The sequence below is a fragment of the Necator americanus genome, chromosome III (genome assembly GCF_031761385.1).
Source record: "Necator americanus strain Aroian chromosome III, whole genome shotgun sequence".
NCBI classification, from domain to species: Eukaryota; Metazoa; Nematoda; class Chromadorea; order Rhabditida; family Ancylostomatidae; genus Necator; species Necator americanus.
The window spans coordinates 31,721,369-31,738,417 of record NC_087373.1 but is presented as its reverse complement, the minus strand read 5'-3'; the positions used below and the strand labels follow the sequence as shown (position 1 = coordinate 31,738,417).

The 17,049-nt window shown below is 42.6% G+C and overlaps 4 protein-coding genes across 6 annotated transcripts in view; 2 read left to right on the top strand and 2 right to left on the bottom strand.

The window, feature by feature from the left end:
* Positions 1 to 2,640: 2,640 nt before the first annotated feature.
* On the top strand, positions 2,641 to 2,901 carry RB195_011625 (uncharacterized protein; the record flags this gene model as incomplete). Its single annotated transcript, XM_064193127.1, has 1 exon — positions 2,641 to 2,901. The coding sequence occupies one exon, from the start codon at positions 2,641 to 2,643 to the stop codon at positions 2,899 to 2,901; it is 261 nt and encodes an 86-aa protein (XP_064050710.1).
* A 304-nt stretch (positions 2,902 to 3,205) lies between these two features.
* On the bottom strand, positions 3,206 to 3,643 carry RB195_011624 (uncharacterized protein; the record flags this gene model as incomplete). 2 transcript variants are annotated; one of them, XM_064193125.1, is made up of 1 exon in its annotated part: positions 3,206 to 3,643. In XM_064193125.1, the coding sequence occupies one exon, from the start codon at positions 3,641 to 3,643 to the stop codon at positions 3,206 to 3,208; it is 438 nt and encodes a 145-aa protein (XP_064050708.1). The 2 variants fall into 2 exon arrangements, with proteins under 2 accessions (XP_064050708.1, XP_064050709.1); XM_064193126.1 differs by having other exon boundaries at positions 3,206 to 3,637.
* Positions 3,644 to 3,809: 166 nt separating this feature from the next.
* Positions 3,810 to 4,593, bottom strand: RB195_011623 (uncharacterized protein; the record flags this gene model as incomplete). Its single annotated transcript, XM_064193124.1, has 3 exons — positions 3,810 to 3,947; positions 4,015 to 4,277; positions 4,380 to 4,593. 3 exons carry the CDS (start codon positions 4,591 to 4,593, stop codon positions 3,810 to 3,812), a joined length of 615 nt encoding a protein of 204 aa, XP_064050707.1.
* Positions 4,594 to 6,943: 2,350 nt separating this feature from the next.
* Positions 6,944 to 17,049, top strand: part of RB195_011622 (uncharacterized protein) — a gene marked incomplete at both ends in the record, with an annotated part of 35,464 nt that continues 25,358 nt past the window's right edge. The window contains 6 exons of one of the 2 annotated variants that reach the window (XM_064193122.1): positions 7,749 to 7,827; positions 10,895 to 11,120; positions 11,180 to 11,312; positions 11,952 to 12,045; positions 14,278 to 14,336; positions 14,412 to 14,541. In XM_064193122.1, the coding sequence (XP_064050705.1) occupies positions 7,749 to 7,827; positions 10,895 to 11,120; positions 11,180 to 11,312; positions 11,952 to 12,045; positions 14,278 to 14,336; positions 14,412 to 14,541 (721 nt within the window). Of the gene's footprint in view, positions 6,959 to 7,748; positions 7,828 to 10,894; positions 11,121 to 11,179; positions 11,313 to 11,951; positions 12,046 to 14,277; positions 14,337 to 14,411; positions 14,542 to 17,049 lie in introns of those variants that run through there. The other variant, XM_064193123.1, reaches the window with a different exon arrangement.

The window sequence follows — 17,049 nt, the reverse complement described above, 5'->3', positions numbered from 1 at the left end:
GATGGGAGTTGTAGTTGTATGAAAATTCTGGAAGGTGCCTTGGAGATCTAGTGAATTCTTTTTTCACTCGCTAACACTACATTCGCTATAACAATGTATACAATAGCACAGAATGTTATGGCGAATGTAAGGGAATAAGTGCTCTTCTGACATAGTCATTGATGGCTATTCAATAAATTCGGATCACTGGTCTGGAAACAGTTTTATCATAAATCGGCATATTTATGCCTACGTTCCTATCGCTGCAGTTGAGCAAAACGATCGTGGGAGAGAGAACTCGGCGGGAAACCAGACATTGGAAACAACCCCTGTCTTTTGCTAGAGATGCAATAAAACAGCTAACAAATAGGTTCACATCCATATTCACATACACACATACATGTACAGATACCTGAATGTTAGTCATAGTCGGGTCAAAACGACATGAAGCGCGGTGCAGTTCGGTAAGCGGCTGCGTTCGAAGTGGTGGAGATAGCGGTTGGAATAGTGGTGGAACCATTACAGACTATAGCGAGGAATAGTGTTAGCAGGAGTCCCCTTTGGGTTCTAAGTGCTACGCTCAGCCGCATCTTTTCGAGTATAGTTAATAATGCTACAGCACCGTGGTTCATGTAGTTTTGACCCTGCTTCAGTTGTTTAACTGATCTGATGAAGAACGTTAATCTTCGTCAGTATGAATTTTATTATTTTGATGATCTTCATTCGTACTGAGATGCTCACATCATTCTACGTCGGCACAAATTGGGAAGTGGGAAAAACTAGAATGCTCGAGAATGTTGTTGTCATGGGAGCAGCTACAAAAAAGGCAAGGCTTTAAGATTTCTTCTGGCAGGATCACAACACTGCAAAGCGCTCAAGTCAGTTGATCCAATGCGTTCTCTTGACAAAATGGGTAGTTGCCAAAAAAGTTACTCAGCAGAGCGAAAATTCATAAGAACAATTTTGCATCGTGACGAGGTGATGAGGGCAGTTAGTTGGATAAGAAAGCGGTGACATTAATCTGCTATAATGCTGTTTCGTACGTTCTGAGCTGATTTTAGAATAAGTTGATGCCATTTAGTGGAACTCCATGAGAATAACGTGGAGCAATCTTTGTTACCATTTCCCGTCTTGAATATTTGTGTGCAGAGTCTTAAAGGCATCAACTCACGAATCTGGGGTGGTGCGGATTTCAGGTGGAGAGTTCCTATACGGGGTCCTAAATTATAGAGGGGAGGGTGATTCCGTCCATTCCTTTCTAATTGCCGTAAAAAAAAGGGCCAAGAAGATGCGGCGCATGCACAAGGCTGGCGCGCTCCAATCGAACTCCTTGTAGAAAATAGCGTGCCGGAACGCTCAAAGTCGTATCTTCCGGGCTGTTTTTACCGGCTTTTACGGGCTGCCTTTAAAGTACACCCATAAAGCTACAGAGAACTAGGAGCTAGCCTACTGGGTTTTATAAAGAATATAAGATGATGTGAGCAGCTTTAGTCAATCTCTATAGAGATGCGCCTACGTGTTCGACGTCAACTTAGACTTCGTTTAGGGTTTATGTACGCGCGTGAAGCCTTACAATGACTTTGACCCGATCTATCGTGTCAGCGTTTTTATGCTCCCAGACAAATCCGGTACTAATTTATCGATTCCGAGTGGATGAAAGCATTGGTTGACATTAAAGCAGGTCCGAACCTCTTGTCGATCATGCAGCAACAGCGGAACCTCCACCTACTGCGTTACACCGCTCCTCCGAAACTTAGTTAAAAAAAGCGCAACGAAAAGACCGATAAACAGCTATGCGTAGTTACTAGAAGCAAACAAAAATGGGGTTCAGTGCCGCGGAAAGTAGGGAATCCCAATGAGTCCTGACTACGTGATATGATTGAACGTGGTACCGTTGTGAGCAAAGGTACAATGCTTAATCACATCAGGAGGTATTATCTTAAGGATTTCGAAACAAAAAAAAACAGGCATCAACGTAGGATCCTCCGAGTTGCTATTTCAGGAGATTTGGCCGCTCTAATCCACAGTTCACCGGATCTCGCTCACTAGAGAGTATAGTCGGTTAGTCGCGAGGCTACGTCTCGCGTCTTGGGGTGCTGATCGCGGACCAAAAGCGACCTTGTGCTTGCCCAGAGACGTGGGTGAATTCAGGGGATAGACTCCCTGTTTCTGCTGAGCTAGGACTGACTTCTGACATCCTTGTATCCCGCATGTCGTTCCGGCCAAAAATCTGCAATCAAGTGACTGTGAGGTGCATAGGAGGCGGTTCGGAGTCATCTCCAACGAATAAGCTCCACCTGTCCCCTCCGGAAGAACGCAACGTTCTTCCAAAAACTCACAGGACTAGAGGCTTGCAACCTGCCTATCCTTGTATCCCGCCTCGCCGGCCAAAAGCCTGCAATCAAGTGACTGTGAGGTGCAAGGTAAGCGGTTTGGAGTCACCTACAACAAATAAGCTCTACCTGTCCACTCCAGGAGAATGCAACGTCCTCCCAAAAACTCATGAGATTAGAAGCTGCAGCCTGCCCATGGGTTTTAAAATTTTACGCATGTCACAGTTATAGAAAAGAGTCCTGATTCTGGAGGAAAACCTGGTTCGATAGCGCCAGGAAAGACGGGTTGTAGAAGTCATATAGGCTACCGAAACGGAAAAGGACTAGGATGACGATCTGTGCTTATAATGTACGTACGCTTGGACCGAAAGCGGCCATCGAAGATCTGATGATGCATGCCAATAAGATTAAGTACGACGTCATCAGACCGACCGAGACGAGACGATGTCACCCTCTCAACCCTTTCGAACAACTTACGACGTCTGCGGATGAAAAGATGTGGTTCAATCCCAGCTTTGACTATCTTCGTCGCTTAAGCTCCAACATCAAGCTACGAAGAAGAAGTCGAGGTTTTCTATATGGATCTTGAGAAGTCCTACCGTGAAGATGATGCCTTCTACAAGGTCATAATTTGTGATTTTGATGTCAAAATTGATTTTAATGACAAAAATCAAGCTACGATGTTGGAGCGTAAGCGACGAAGATAGTCAAAGCTGGGATTGAACCACAAGGCCTTCTTCAAGTTGGTGAAGGTGATATAGAGAGACATCTTGTACTCTCGTTGATACCTCGATGAATATGGAAACAGTGTGAATGTGGTCAATCGTGCTGAATCCTTTTCGAAATCCTACTTGCTTGCATAGCTGTCTTCCATCCAAGACTTTTCAATCCTATTAAGGATCACTCTTGTAAAGAGCTTGCAGATGACGGACAGTAAACAGATTAGTTGCAGATGTCATGTGGATCTCCCTTTGTACAACATACAACAACACGGTCTTGCTGATCTTCCACTGTTTAGGAACCTTGCATTCCGACAGGTAACGTGTAAGGAGCCTGGCCAGGGTATTGAGTACTGGCGAAAGGTTCTTCTGATGTTCAGGCTTCATTCTGTCGAGACCGGGTGAAATACGATTCTTCACCGACATGGTAGCATGTAGTACTTGGGACGGGAGAAAATCTGGATTAACATGGTCGTCTTTCCTCAGACGGTGAGGAGGCAAGTGGACATGGCTGTGGAAGAGATCAGAGTAGGAGTCGTAGATGATTGTCTCCATTCCCCTCCTTGAAGCAATGGTTGTTCCCTTCGGGTTCCGGAGAGCAGTCATCCTCATCTTGCGACTGGCGAAGTCTTGACGGGCATAGCGAATGCTTTTGCCCGCATCTGCAGCTTCAGCCAGCACTTATGCTCTTCTCTCTTTAATGTCTTCTTTCATCGCCTCTCTGCAAAACCTTGCGAGCTTGGACGTGAGTTCTTGGTTTCCTGCGGCTCGCTTCACGCTAGCTTATCGCCTCAAGAGTTTCAAGAGACGGGCGTGTCTTGGTAGTTTTACAACTCGCAGCCTTCCTCGTGCAGTCTTGAAGGTGTTCAACAACCCGGTCATACTCCCCGTCGATGCTGTCCATTGCGGAATCCTCCTAAAAACCGGCTAGCGTAGCGGAGAGATCCCAGTTAATAAAAGTTTCGGGACTTCGCTCTCTGAACTCCAGCGTAGAGAGGAACGGTTCTGGAATTGCTAGTTCGAATTGTGGTCTTAGTCGTCATGACAAACTCGGAGAGCTCCCCCTGTTCATTCCATTGTGGGCCGTGGGTCCCGATGTGAAGTTGTTCAAGCCTCCTTCTTGGGCCAATTGTGACATTAAAATCACCAATTATGACGTTGTAGAAGGCATGATCTTCACGGTAGAACTTCTCTAGATCCATATAGAAAGCTTCGACTTCTTTTTCTTCGTAGCTTGATGTTGGAGCTTAAACGACGAAGATAGTCAAGGCTGGGATTGAACCACATCTTTTCATCCGCAGACGTCGGGTCGTAAGTTGTTTGAAGGGGTTGATGTTCGTCGCCATACTCGTGTTGACGAGGACGCTAACTCCACCAACACCTCTACTGTCCCATGTTCCTGGGAGCAGTTCTTCTCCAGTTTCGGAGGCTTTGAGAGGGTGGCATCGTCTCGTCTCGGTCGCTCTGATGGCGTCGTACTTAATTTTCCTGGCTTGCATCATCAGATCTTCGATGGCCGCTTCCGGTCCGAGCGTACGTACATTATAAACACAGATCGTCATTCTAGTCTTTTTCCATTTCGGTAGCCTATATGACCTCTACAACCCGTCTTTCCTTCCGCTATCGAACCAGATTTTCCTCCGGAATCATTACTCTTTTCTATAACTGTGACATGCGTAAAATTTTGAAATCCATAGGCAGATTGCAAGCCTCTAGTCCAGTGAGTTTTTGGGAGAACGTTGCGTTCTCCCGGAGTGGACAGGTGGAACTTATTTGTTGTAGATGACTCCAAACCGCCTCCCTTGCACCTCACAGTCACTTGATTGCAGACTTTTGGTCGGACCGTTTTGCGGAATACAATGATGCCATAAGTCAGTCCTAGCTCAGCAGAAACAGGGAGTCCATCCCCTGAATCCACCCACGTCTTTGGGCAAGCACAGCTTTTCGCTTTTGGTCTGCGGTCAGCTCCCCTTCCGCTACCTAGGGTGGGTATGGATAAGTAAACGATTCATTTTGATTTACCACGTAATTCCAGATCAAGACTAAAGGGAGTAAGAAAGTAAAGAAAACTTCAGCAAATGCGGGACTGCCTCGAGAGTTAAAACAGTGAAACGTAAGGAACATGAGAAGGAACTCAACCGTTCAACCTTTCTGAGAAAGCTGCATAAAAACTGACAGTGTTCCGGTAACCACGATGAATACTCCCCGCAGAGTCCAGTGAGTGTATCGAAAAGCGCATCGAAACCGGAAGTGCAAAGTGAGACACTCCGTGCCATATTTTCTTTCCCTTTCTCGAAACCAACCCTCTCATCCGTAATGCTGGTACCGCTTTCGAGCATATTCGAGTCAAACCGATCTGGTTGGACCTGCTACGGTTCCATAAGCTGCAGAGCGGATGGGACAGACGTAGGACCCTCACCTAGCACGACTTCAGCACGGGAAGGCCCTGCTTCGGCGATCTCAACTGCAAACCGTGTGTCACCACTCCGAGTGCAACCGCTTACGCAGTTGCACCCAAGGGCCTTCATGTGCTGTTCAGTGTGGTAGCAACGCAATAAATTTGTGCTAATAGGTGAGCTGCATTATCACATACAACTGAGCCCATCCATCTTCGAGTACCAATCACAGCTGGCTTGGTTCACCAGTAGTACACTTTCATACCAACGTGGGCCCTCTACTCAAAATTTTCACGAACAACTGGAGACTAGCTGTGGCTGCCTGCTGCTGTCTCCAAACCAGCATCGCTGCTCTAACCTTCATTGCAAAGCCTATTCCACTAATTCAAGTGCGAACTTTGTATTTCATAGTTCCGTACACGATATGATGCGGCTATCCATATCTCCGCCGGGGTGTGTTATCCTTGAACATAGCCGAGCCTGTCCTGTTCGATCTTCAGGTTCACATGGAATCTACCCATGCGTCGCTATTACATAAGCGGCAGGGCTTTACGTCTGAACTGAACTGCCTGTTAACGCCAAGTGTCCTCAGATCTTCCTCCACCACTTCCGCCCAGAACTTTCTTTTACGACCAGGGGGACTTTCCGGTCAGGATCTGGAAGCATCCTCAGGGCAACAAGGTCAAGACTATTAAACAGTCTCCTCATAACGTGACCAAAGGACCAAGAAACGAAAATGGTTTTGTGTGACTACTTCAAGAGGCCGGGCAAGATGTTGATTTTTTCTACGTTTCATCCGCTGGTACACTACATCCACTTCCGAGTAAAGTTCTTCGTTATGGCACATCATCGGCCAAAAGTGGCCTAACAGTCGTCCAAATAGTTTTCTCTCCATGTAGTCAAGTTTTTCCATCACTGTCGTTGCGCTGCCCAATTCTCTGATCCGAACTGCAGATAGATAGACTCGCAGATTAACTCAGTTGGCGATGGGGGTCAGCCACAGGGATTTGGTCAATGTGTTGAATGCTAAATTAGCTTTAATGCAACTCTCTTGGATATCTCTCTCAAGGCTGCCATCGTTTTTTTAGCGTACAGCCCAAATAACAGAACTCTTCAATAAGTTCGAATTCAAGTTCTCAAGATATCGAGTTTCAGAACATTATCTGTTCTATATACATGATATCAACTATGTTTATGCACGTATACACAAAAGCATACTATCTCGGCCGGCTCTCACGAGGACATCATCCTTTTGGACAAAGTACTCCAATTACAACGATATGGTCAGCTTTGAAAATGCATGAATAGGAGCGGAAAGCGTCAAGAAAGACAAGATTGTGTCCTCTGCTGATGCACACTTTCCTCACATTATGATGAACCCTAATCCCTGCGTCCTCCACTTGTGCAACCCCTTACTTAGTTGACGTGGAAAAATGGATTTCACAGGACAATCAAATCATGTGAAAATACCTTTCGAATGGAAGTATGCTTCATTAACGTCATTTCTACACAAACAATGGTGGTTCGCTGGGTAAGTATCTGCTGGGATGCACGTAGGCAGAGTCCATATCAAACAAGGCCAGAAGCTACAATCTTTTAAATGTAAAGTGCAGCTTAAATTCGAATGTCATTAGCTGCAGTAGAACATTCTAGACTGTTAGAGCGTATGGAAGATGGTACTCACTTTCCGAATATGTCTTATGGATATGTTATGATGTAACATTATACATGAGTATTTCTGTCTCGGATACAGTACTTGTTCTTATGTCATTATTCAGAGTTTGAGAAATAAAATAACACTTCAAGCTAACAATGAGATCGTGTGTGGTAACGCGTGTTATGATGAAAAACGCGAACTGCAATGGAGCGCCAAGATCATATAGAATAGATAAGTGCCTATGCATATGTGTTCCTTGTGAGATCACAGGGCTATAGCCACAGATTCACTGGTTGCTACTTTCGAAGGTTACAGTTTAAAGGTAGTGTTATGAATTTTTCGATGTTTGGGTTTTTCGTGGACAATAGAAGTGTGATGTACAGATTTCTGCCTTCAGTGCAGTGAATGATGTTGAATGCTATGCTATGCTACACTCGGTTTCATCATGTTATCATCGACTGATGATATAAACTTATCATTATATTAACAGACAAAACAATCAAATGCAGGTTCCGAGTCGCGACGCTGACTAGCCTACTTACCGGTAGACGATGTTGATTTCTTACTCGCATCATTCACCTATAAACAATATCCACTGAGTAAAGGTCTTCGTTATGCCTTATCATTGGCCAAAAGTAGCCAAGTATCCGACTTTCCAGCTTCAATGCGGTCGAGCTTCTTCATAAGTGTTGACGCCCATTCGTCGTCTAAGCGTACATCATTACGGAACAAATTGCGGATAGGTAGACTCGCAACTTGGCCTCGCTGGCAATATGGGGTCGACCCCGGACTCTTCGTTAAGGAGTTGGATGCGGAACTGGTTTTGGGGCATCTTTGCTGAATACCTCTCTCTCGTAGCTTCCGTCGTTTTAAAATTTGTTGTACTTTCGACCTGATTCCTGGCGAAGTTCTCGCGGAGATGCTCATCTGCTTAGGTTGCCCGCACATTTCAGAACCGCGAACCGTTATTGGCTACCCACAACAGTACGCTCAACCACTAAAACCGCAGGGTCCGTTCAAACCGCGCGGCCGCTCTGCGGTCTGGACTTTGCGGGCAGCCTTACATTAATCAAGGCGGAGTCATAAACTGTACGCCGTCCCCGCGCTGCTAGAAGCGAATACTACTACATCGTCGGCATACTCGAGGTGAAGCAAAGAACATCGAAATGGTGCAGGAACTATATCAACAGGAAATTGCTGAACTGTTGTTTGAAATGATATCATCAACGACAAAGTCGACCAAGAAAGCTTTGGCTACGTCAGCACCTTCCCCTAATTCACTTCTCAAAAAAAAAACATCGGTGCGAAGCGCGTTGAAAATACGGTCTCAAGGGAGAGTCTAGGACTTCAGAGTCTAGGTAGGGTAACTGCGTAGGATCCGAATACTGCGCCACATTTCGTTCGCCTCTGACGATGAATATGTCAACAATCATAGATAGAAGAGAACGATGGCCGGCTTGTTCGTGTTTTTGTCGGTATCTGATAAGCCAATCCAGGATAATCCACCCTAAGATCTTGTACATTACATGTAGCAAAAATATTCTTCCGTACTTTTAAGTGCTGCGGTAAACCGGATTCTTTTGCGAGGGCAGTTGCAAGATGATATATTATATTAGTGAACATCCTGAACGACAGCATCAATCAACAGTTGGAAAAGACGTGGGGACACGGTAACACCATTAGGACGTCCCAAGAATGAGGAACATGGCGAAAATGAGTTCGAAGTAAAGCGTACGATATCAACTCAAGCCAAGAGAAGGAAGTATCCGCTAGGAAGCATGTTGGGTTCCCTTCAGGAATCCATTTATGAATAACAAAAATGTGTCCTTACATTTACTTTTACATAACAAAAGTGTGTCCTTCAATTATTAATGATTTTATGCGGTTCGTGACATTCTGTGAGCTATAGGATTTTCTCGAATGCAGTATCTTCACACAATCCAGACACCAATATTCAAGGATACTGCAGAGTGTGTAGTTCACGTTCGTCTTGCGTGACAATCTGTGGGAACGCGGTGCTTTACCAGTCTTCTAGTTGGTGAGGCTGTTCAGTTTGTTTTCCTTTTGTAGTTCTTGCGTAGTGAACTTAGAACGATATCAAGGCTTGGCATAGAGAGAGGAAGACTGATGGGATATGCATAGGATGCCTCGAACCATTTTTAGCCTTTGATAACACGAAGTTGTCGAACGTCAAGACAATAATAAAGTTTCACCAAAATCTCATTGACATAACAAGAAACGAGTGGAATTACGAAAGAGTGTGTCCGAAAGTCAGGCATTCTTTAGCCAATCCAAATTGAACAGATGGTATTTGTCATCCCACGAATCCCGACAAAGGAAGAAATTCCAGTATTTTCGCGCTAATTCTTCGACTAAGCCAGTTTTCCCATTCCTCAGTTTCTGGAAACAGACCTGAAACTTCGACATGGTCGGTGGTTTTTGACTGCAGTAAACATGCTCGAGTTCAGGGACTGATGGCGCTTGTCGGTTCAGCAAGCTGTTAGAATGTTCCCTCCAGATGAGCAAGGTTGTCTCCACTAGTCCGTCGGTAGTGTTGAGGACAGACGAACAGTCACTCATTTTGCCGCGTTACTGTCTTAGTAGAGCATGGGCATTTCCTGGTTCTTGCCCTTCCCGCCTTTTCAAACTTCTTTGTCCTCGACGTTCGTTCGTCCGCGGGACCACTTTTCAACTAATGGCGAAGTTTTCTCCCCACGCTTCTCCGGCTCAGATCGCCAGCAATGCGGCCGACATATAAAATTATATGTGGATTTTGTTTCCGCGAATGCAGAGGAAGACCTCTTCCATGGCATCAAAACTGGCAGTGTTTTCCTTGCAGCTTCTTGAATGTAACTGAGGTGAGAGAATCGATGTCCTCAATCTTCTTCCTGGTCCGTACTCGAATGTTTATCAAAATCCGTTGGCCGAACTTCATTTTTCATCTTTCGTCCTTGACTTACATGAACAACTCTTTGTACAAAGCATTTTTCGATTCGGATTCCAACGGCATACCGCATAATTACCCTACAAGAGGAAAAAAGTGATGTCCCACAAATAAACAGCGGTACACTTGTCATTCGCAGAAAAAAATGTTCCGCCACAAAATCTAGGAAGTTTGATTTTGATTTTGATTTCTTCGGCACGAATCAGCCGTCCATCTCGATTCAAACAAGATTTTCCCGCTTCGCCTAGACTTTCATCACCACTTCCTTTTGCGCAAAAGATTCAAATGTATCATTAACACCAACATCGCTTGTTGGCCTCAGTGCACATCTGTCACAGATCGCAAAAAGGAATGCAACAGTACTTCGATTAGGGACCGAAATGAAGGCGTCATTCCGGGCGTATGTCCTCGACGTCTTCTTTGCAAATCTAGCATCGCATATGACTTCCTATCTTCTGGAAGGAAGAATCGCAGACCAATGGAGAATCTCGCGCACTTTCTCATCCGTAACATTGGTGACCTTCAAAACTACCGTTGACATGCTTGATGACCATGCATCATACAAACAAACCGTTAACGACAGTCATCCTCATGCGCACAAGAACACTTCAGAACTTCAAGAACACGTTTTTTTCCGTCATGTGTTCAGCTACCATGTCGAAAACCGTGGAGGCTTGCCGTGAATATTATCTTGTCCTTACTTTCTACTATTATAAGAAATCCTCTGAAAGAGTAGAAGTGAAAGAGTAGCGTAGAAACGAATGCAACACTGTCGGCATTGGTCGATCAAGTTGTGGATACGTCAAGATGTGTTTGAGGATACTAATCAACAGCTACGGTAGTTGGATCACTACGTTACGTTCCAGAAAGTTTGGAAAAGGGTGGAGCCCAAGGGAAGTTTAACGCTCTCGATAGAGACCGTGAGTGCGATGCTGTACGGGCCAATTTGGCAGAGGGGACAGCTAGATATGACTTAAACGACCTCGTCAACGTTTATAACGAAAATAACGGACATCGGATCACAATTGCAAGGAAAGGTGCAACTGGAAACGTGACTGAGACAACTCGTTCATTGAAGACGATTCTAAGAATGTAAGTAGGTTTTTGAAACAAATTTTGCGTGCTTCATAAGATTCTAATGATTTTCGAAGGTTGCTCAACAACATAGGAGCATCACTGCATCTTGAAGCTAATTTTGGTCTTGCCTGCAGCGCAATTATTTGTGAGAAAACAACAACATGGGAGGCACACATGGGTCTCGTTTTTCCCCGACTTTTTCACAACGTGCGTGTCGTGCAGAGAGAGTGGTGGGGGTATTTCTCTGTATCGCTTTCTGTCTCATGCTTGCTTAAACGGTACAGTACCAGCATTGTACCAGTTTGGGGATGTTTCACAGTAGAGGGAAACTCTTCAATATCCAACCACTACATACCTATTTGTAATTACTTACAGTACTTCAGAAACTGCAAAAAAAAAAGAACAGAAGCAGGTGAAACGAAGATTAAGTGTGCATAGTATAGAGAGTGTTTAATGGTTGGATATTTGCATGGTTAAATATTTACATTTTACCCATATTCCAAACACTATACAATATCACTGACTATTTCCACTTTGGAAGAGTTTTAATCATTATGTCTTTTTTTTTAGTTCTTCTCTCTCAGTTTATGTCTTTTCACCAGCAACTGAAATGAGTGATTTCTCGACGTTTCCAAACGCTCTGTCCCTACTACTAAAGCTGCGAACTCTAGAAACCAAGAAAATTTTAAAGAAACAGTGCAAAAAGTCTAACGTTTTGTGAATTATGTGAGGAGTTTCAGTGGTATTTACGCTCCAAAAGAATGTTCTTCGTTAGTGTCATGTTTTGCTTGCTTCTGAAGGATCTGCGAAAGAAAACGAAAGCATTAAAGAAGATTTCTATTTCAGCTAACCAGCAAGAATATTGAGCCAAATTATGAACAAATACGTCCGTTGGAAATAATAATCATTTTCTTGTACTTTCTATCGCCGATTCACGCAGGTGATTTCTATCATTTTCTAAGATAAAGCGTTAGTAAATTACTTGAATGATCTAAAGTCTTCAGTATGAGCCTGCGAATAATTTGTATATTTCCTATAATTCGTTGAAATTCTACTGAAGCAAGTAGACAAAAAAATCTGTGGACTGAAAGACCGAACTTTCGTTGTATTATACATTGCTGTAAGTTTTGTTGAGGGAGATCACAGTAAACGGCTGCATATGTGGGCTGAGGTGACTTGGAAGGACTCTAGATCACATAACCTTGAGGATGTTCGATGAGTAGAGGTGCTTTAACTGATTCACCTGATCCTCAGCGAAGATTGCTATTAGGAATTACTTACAGAAAGTATATAGAGCGATACAAAATCCTTTGTGTTCGCATCCGTCGAAGACTCGCAAAGTCAAGTCAGCTATAAGTTACTTGTTCTATCAAACATTTCTTCTCATCACAGAAAGCATATAGAGCAATCAATGTATCGACCTGCGGTTATCTGATGCAGTGAAACCTAGGTTACGTAGCAAACCACTTCACACCATAACTACAACAATGTTTTTTCATAAAGGACCTGAGAATTGACGTAACACGGATAGGATGCCGAAGAGACCGGTGCGTGTAGAAGAGGATGTGTTGTGACGTACCTCATATGAAGAAACGAAGGTTTTGTTAACAAAGACTAAGGGAAGCTGAGAGGACTCACGCTGAGTTCCTTAATCTACAGCCTGAACTCTGCGGGTTTCTTAGGGTTTTATAGTATATCAATACTATAAAAAATAAAAATTAATACGCCGGCTTCAAGCGGACACCAGAAATATTTTCACCTATTCCGAACTTCAAAAAATTCATGCCATGGCTGAAATGCCGATTGAACAAGGCAAAGAATTAAAAAACGTGACTTAGTCGACAACTTCTACATAGGCGAAGATGTGCTTTTTTGTGACATCGAATTTCTCAATGGATCAATGTTGATCGATTTAATCGGAGAGCAATCGATGGTCGCTGACCGGCGCATTGGACGACTCTCGTTCGAACCTATGCTCGCGACTTTGCAAACAAATAAAAAAAAAGACATCATTGTGGTCTACTGAAAGATTTCATGATCATGCGACAACAACCCACACGGTGGCCGCTTTTATTTCAAGATTGCAATTTGATGCGATTCATACTTCTCATGCCGTTTCCTCGTGAACGTTCTATCGGCCGCTTCAGCGGTTACTTCGGTGAGTTGTAGCTGCTTCTTTTGTTGTAATTGCATCGTCTTTGGCGCTTTTTCGTCCGAAAGGTGATGTCGTCCTTCGCTGGCGACGCCGCCGAGAAGTGTTAGGTGTCTTGCAAGAAGTTCATGTTTTGTGCTTAGTGAGAGTGTGGCTCTTCAATTTTTAGTGATTGGAGTCGAGTTCCAATATTGCAATGTGTTCTTTTTATACGTGTGCGTCCATGCTGGAGTGTCCTTCACGTTGCCCGATAGATTGATCACTTTAATATAGGCTTGGTTGAACACTACTCATGTGCTCATATCAACCTCACTTGGGCAGTTAAACACGGCATGAAATAACAATGAAGAGAAAAAAGGCAAAAGGAGGAAAATGGATGGTAAAGGAAAATCAGAAAGAGATAGGAAAATATTCAAATTTCGAGAACTGTGAGTAGTTGAGAAATCATGCTTTTAAACTTACGAAAAATGAGCCATCACGTAAACATTCATAACAAATCTGGGTAAAATAATATAATACATAGTGGAAGGAATATGATCTACGACAAAACTAATAAAGATGTGTGTTTGAAGAAAAATCTTGGAAAGATTTACGAAATATTTACAGACATTCTGCTGTGATAATGGTTATTTTTCCCTGCATCTGACTTGAGTTCATCAGCGGGGTGATGGTACTGTCTCATGCGACAGTATTCATCTTCGGGGCCTTACCTTGCTCAGTGTCGTCCAAAATCATTCAACGCTGTTCCATATCATCAATTCAGAACTCGTAGAAACGCTATTTTCCGCCATTCAGTATGTCGAAAGGGATCCTCGTTGACAGAACCCCCCGTTTCTTCACTGCATTGAATTTATTTCGTATTATAGGCTTTGGTGGGGGCTGCTGGACAGCACTTGCCCTCGTGTTCATGTTTGAGGCACCTATGTAATGCAAACTGGAAGAATTTTACATAGAATTGACAGAAATAAGCCTCTGGAGGAGATAGGGGAATATGATACATTTCACATATTATTGTTTCAGTGGGAACTTTCGAATCACTCTGTGCGTACCCATTTTTTTATGGCAGGGGAACACTGAAGGTATTCTAAGTGCTACGAAAACATTTTATCTATGTCACATTTTTGTTCCTTATAAAGTTATTAACGTTTGTTTAGGGGACGAAGTGCGATGTGGAATATTATATGGATACATCAGACGATTTAAAGGCGTACGATATGTGCGCAACGTTGTCTCCTTTCGAAATCACTTATTACAAGTTTGGTTATCCAACCTTGTGCACTTATGGTAAACGAGAACTTTTGTTTTATTTCAAGAAACATACCGGATTAAAGTTACATCAAGAAGGAAATCTGTGCTCAACCTTTCTTTTCATAACTCAATATGAATTCGTTGCTTATTGTGGAGTTTAAGTGCTTGTGATTTGTTCTTCGCTGAATCAACCAACCCTATAGATCAAGTCTGCAAAGAGTTGTTTTTGATGGATCCCGTACTCGATTTGTAGCGGGAAAATATGTTGATAGACCTCATTTCTGCCAGCATTGTTTCGATGTGAAGCCTAAGCTCGCAGTAGATAACTGGCAGCACTACACTTATTTCTCCTCAAATGTTGTCGTCACTTATGACCTGATTAATTTATTTTTGAAATTAAAAGCCACACTTCCTTTGAGTTCTGCACACGAAAGTTGCCTCAGGGCAGCTTCGCTCAGAATTGATAAATACATCACATAAATGACGCTCAGGTCTTAATACAAAGAAAATGAAGGGATAAGAAAGATGACTTTAACGTCTATGCTCTGTTTAGTCCCATCCACTGCTACAGATATTGTACAAAATATATATGTGAGCGCGGTACAAGAGGTACCTGCAATCTCTGCCTTTGATTTGCGGTGCGCTTCCTCCTCTAACTTCTTAATTGCGACTACCGTTTTATGCTAGGATCCTTTGCATAATAACTAGAGCGTATTGCAGTGGAAACACTAACATACATACATTTTCTTCCATCCACTAATCTTACATATTTGAAACTGTAACTGAAGGAACTATTTAGTTCAACGTTAGCTAGATTCTTGTACAAATATGTGGAAAGGTAAAGAAGTTCCCGTAGGTTTTTTTACGAATGTCTCTGAGATATTATGTATAGAATGGATATGCCCGGGGAGACAAAGACATCACTCGACGAAACCATGCTCCAGTGCCCCCATGAACGACTTGTTCATGGGAACAGAGGCAACCATTCTAGATGCCTTTCTGGCTATAAAGAAGCAGAGAACTACAAAGTTATAAAGAAATATGAAAAGAGGAGTGGGAGGAGTTATCGAAATTACTGAATCAACTAAAAACGTTGTACAATGTCTGACATTCTATGTGGTGGTTTACTAAAAGAAAAAGAAGGACGTTTTGCCTATATAAAACTTTCAGGTGGATTAGAAATCTCATCGAATGAACTCATTTTTTTCCAAGAAGGCAGAGATGCAGAAAGTCTCTCTCTTACGTCCAAACAGTAGGATCGCTAATTCTTCGGCAGATGACGAAAAAGACGCGGATCTGTGTCTTTTCATCTTTTTTTTCATAAATCGCCTAAGTTTGATCTTTATTATAAGATCTCTACATCAGTAGATTCGTGAATGCGAGCTCTATCGATAGAATGTAATTAGAACTTTCAAGACCCAACAAGGTAACACTTTCTGAAAAAAATTACTGGCGGGTACATATTTACAAGGATGAGTGCAAGATAATTGCCCCCCTCCCCCAAAGGATATATGATTTTTGACGTGAAAATTTTTTTTGGAAAGTGAAACGATAGCTACATATTCGTAATCTACATTATGTTACGAACAGTTTGATATCCCTCCATGACTCTGAAGATTTTCTAAATTTGACTAAAGTGACATGTTTCAACTCCAAGAACGACCGAAATTAACAGCAAAAAAATTATTTTTTTACAAAATCTGCAAGAAAACTATTAGTTGTGGGACGACCTCGTCTCTTGATTTTCCAGCTCAACAGGATTTTCTGTTTTTTGCAACTAATGTTACAACTTCGGTATGTTGCATTTTTTACTCTGATTTTTCGCAGTTCTTAAATCACTAACAAAATAGAGCTGCCATCTGCCGGCATAATACAATAGAGAGCAGTCTTGGTCTTGTGATTTGTTCCAATTTTTCCTATAATATGTCTCAGCTGCGGTCAGTTTTGAACCTGCAAAGATATTGAACTTTTCGTATGTATTTAGATAAAGCTTATTTTTTGCGATTTGCGATTTATTGGAAGTTTCTTCAAATGTCAAGTGGATATGTTTTTTTCAGGAAGAAGAAATCTATTGAATGGTGTCGGTTTCCGAAAATTCTGTATCTTTAAAATTTTCATCACAAACTACTTGAGCCTTAATGAATGGTTATTGTCATCCAGGCACGCCGACCCACCAAATACCTTAGAATACATATCGAGCTACGGCTGTGTTACCGCATTGATTACTGCATTTGAAAGGAGTAGAACAACTACAGTGAAGAATGTTCTTTTCATAAAACGAAATTTTTCGAGATTATCTGCTTTACTCTTGGAAATTGAAAAAAAAAATTCTGCAAACCCTTGAAATTGAAGATTCTGGTAATAAAATTGTGCCTCTGTTTTACTGAGCTGCTAATCCTTGACTTAATTCTGAATTCAGACTTTGGTAGTTCTATTCAGATTTGTACTTTTTGATGGTTTACCATTTTTATACTCATTCGTTTGCTCCATTCCAGTCATCGTAGAAAGATTCGTTTAAATATGATCATTTCTTTGATTTAATTA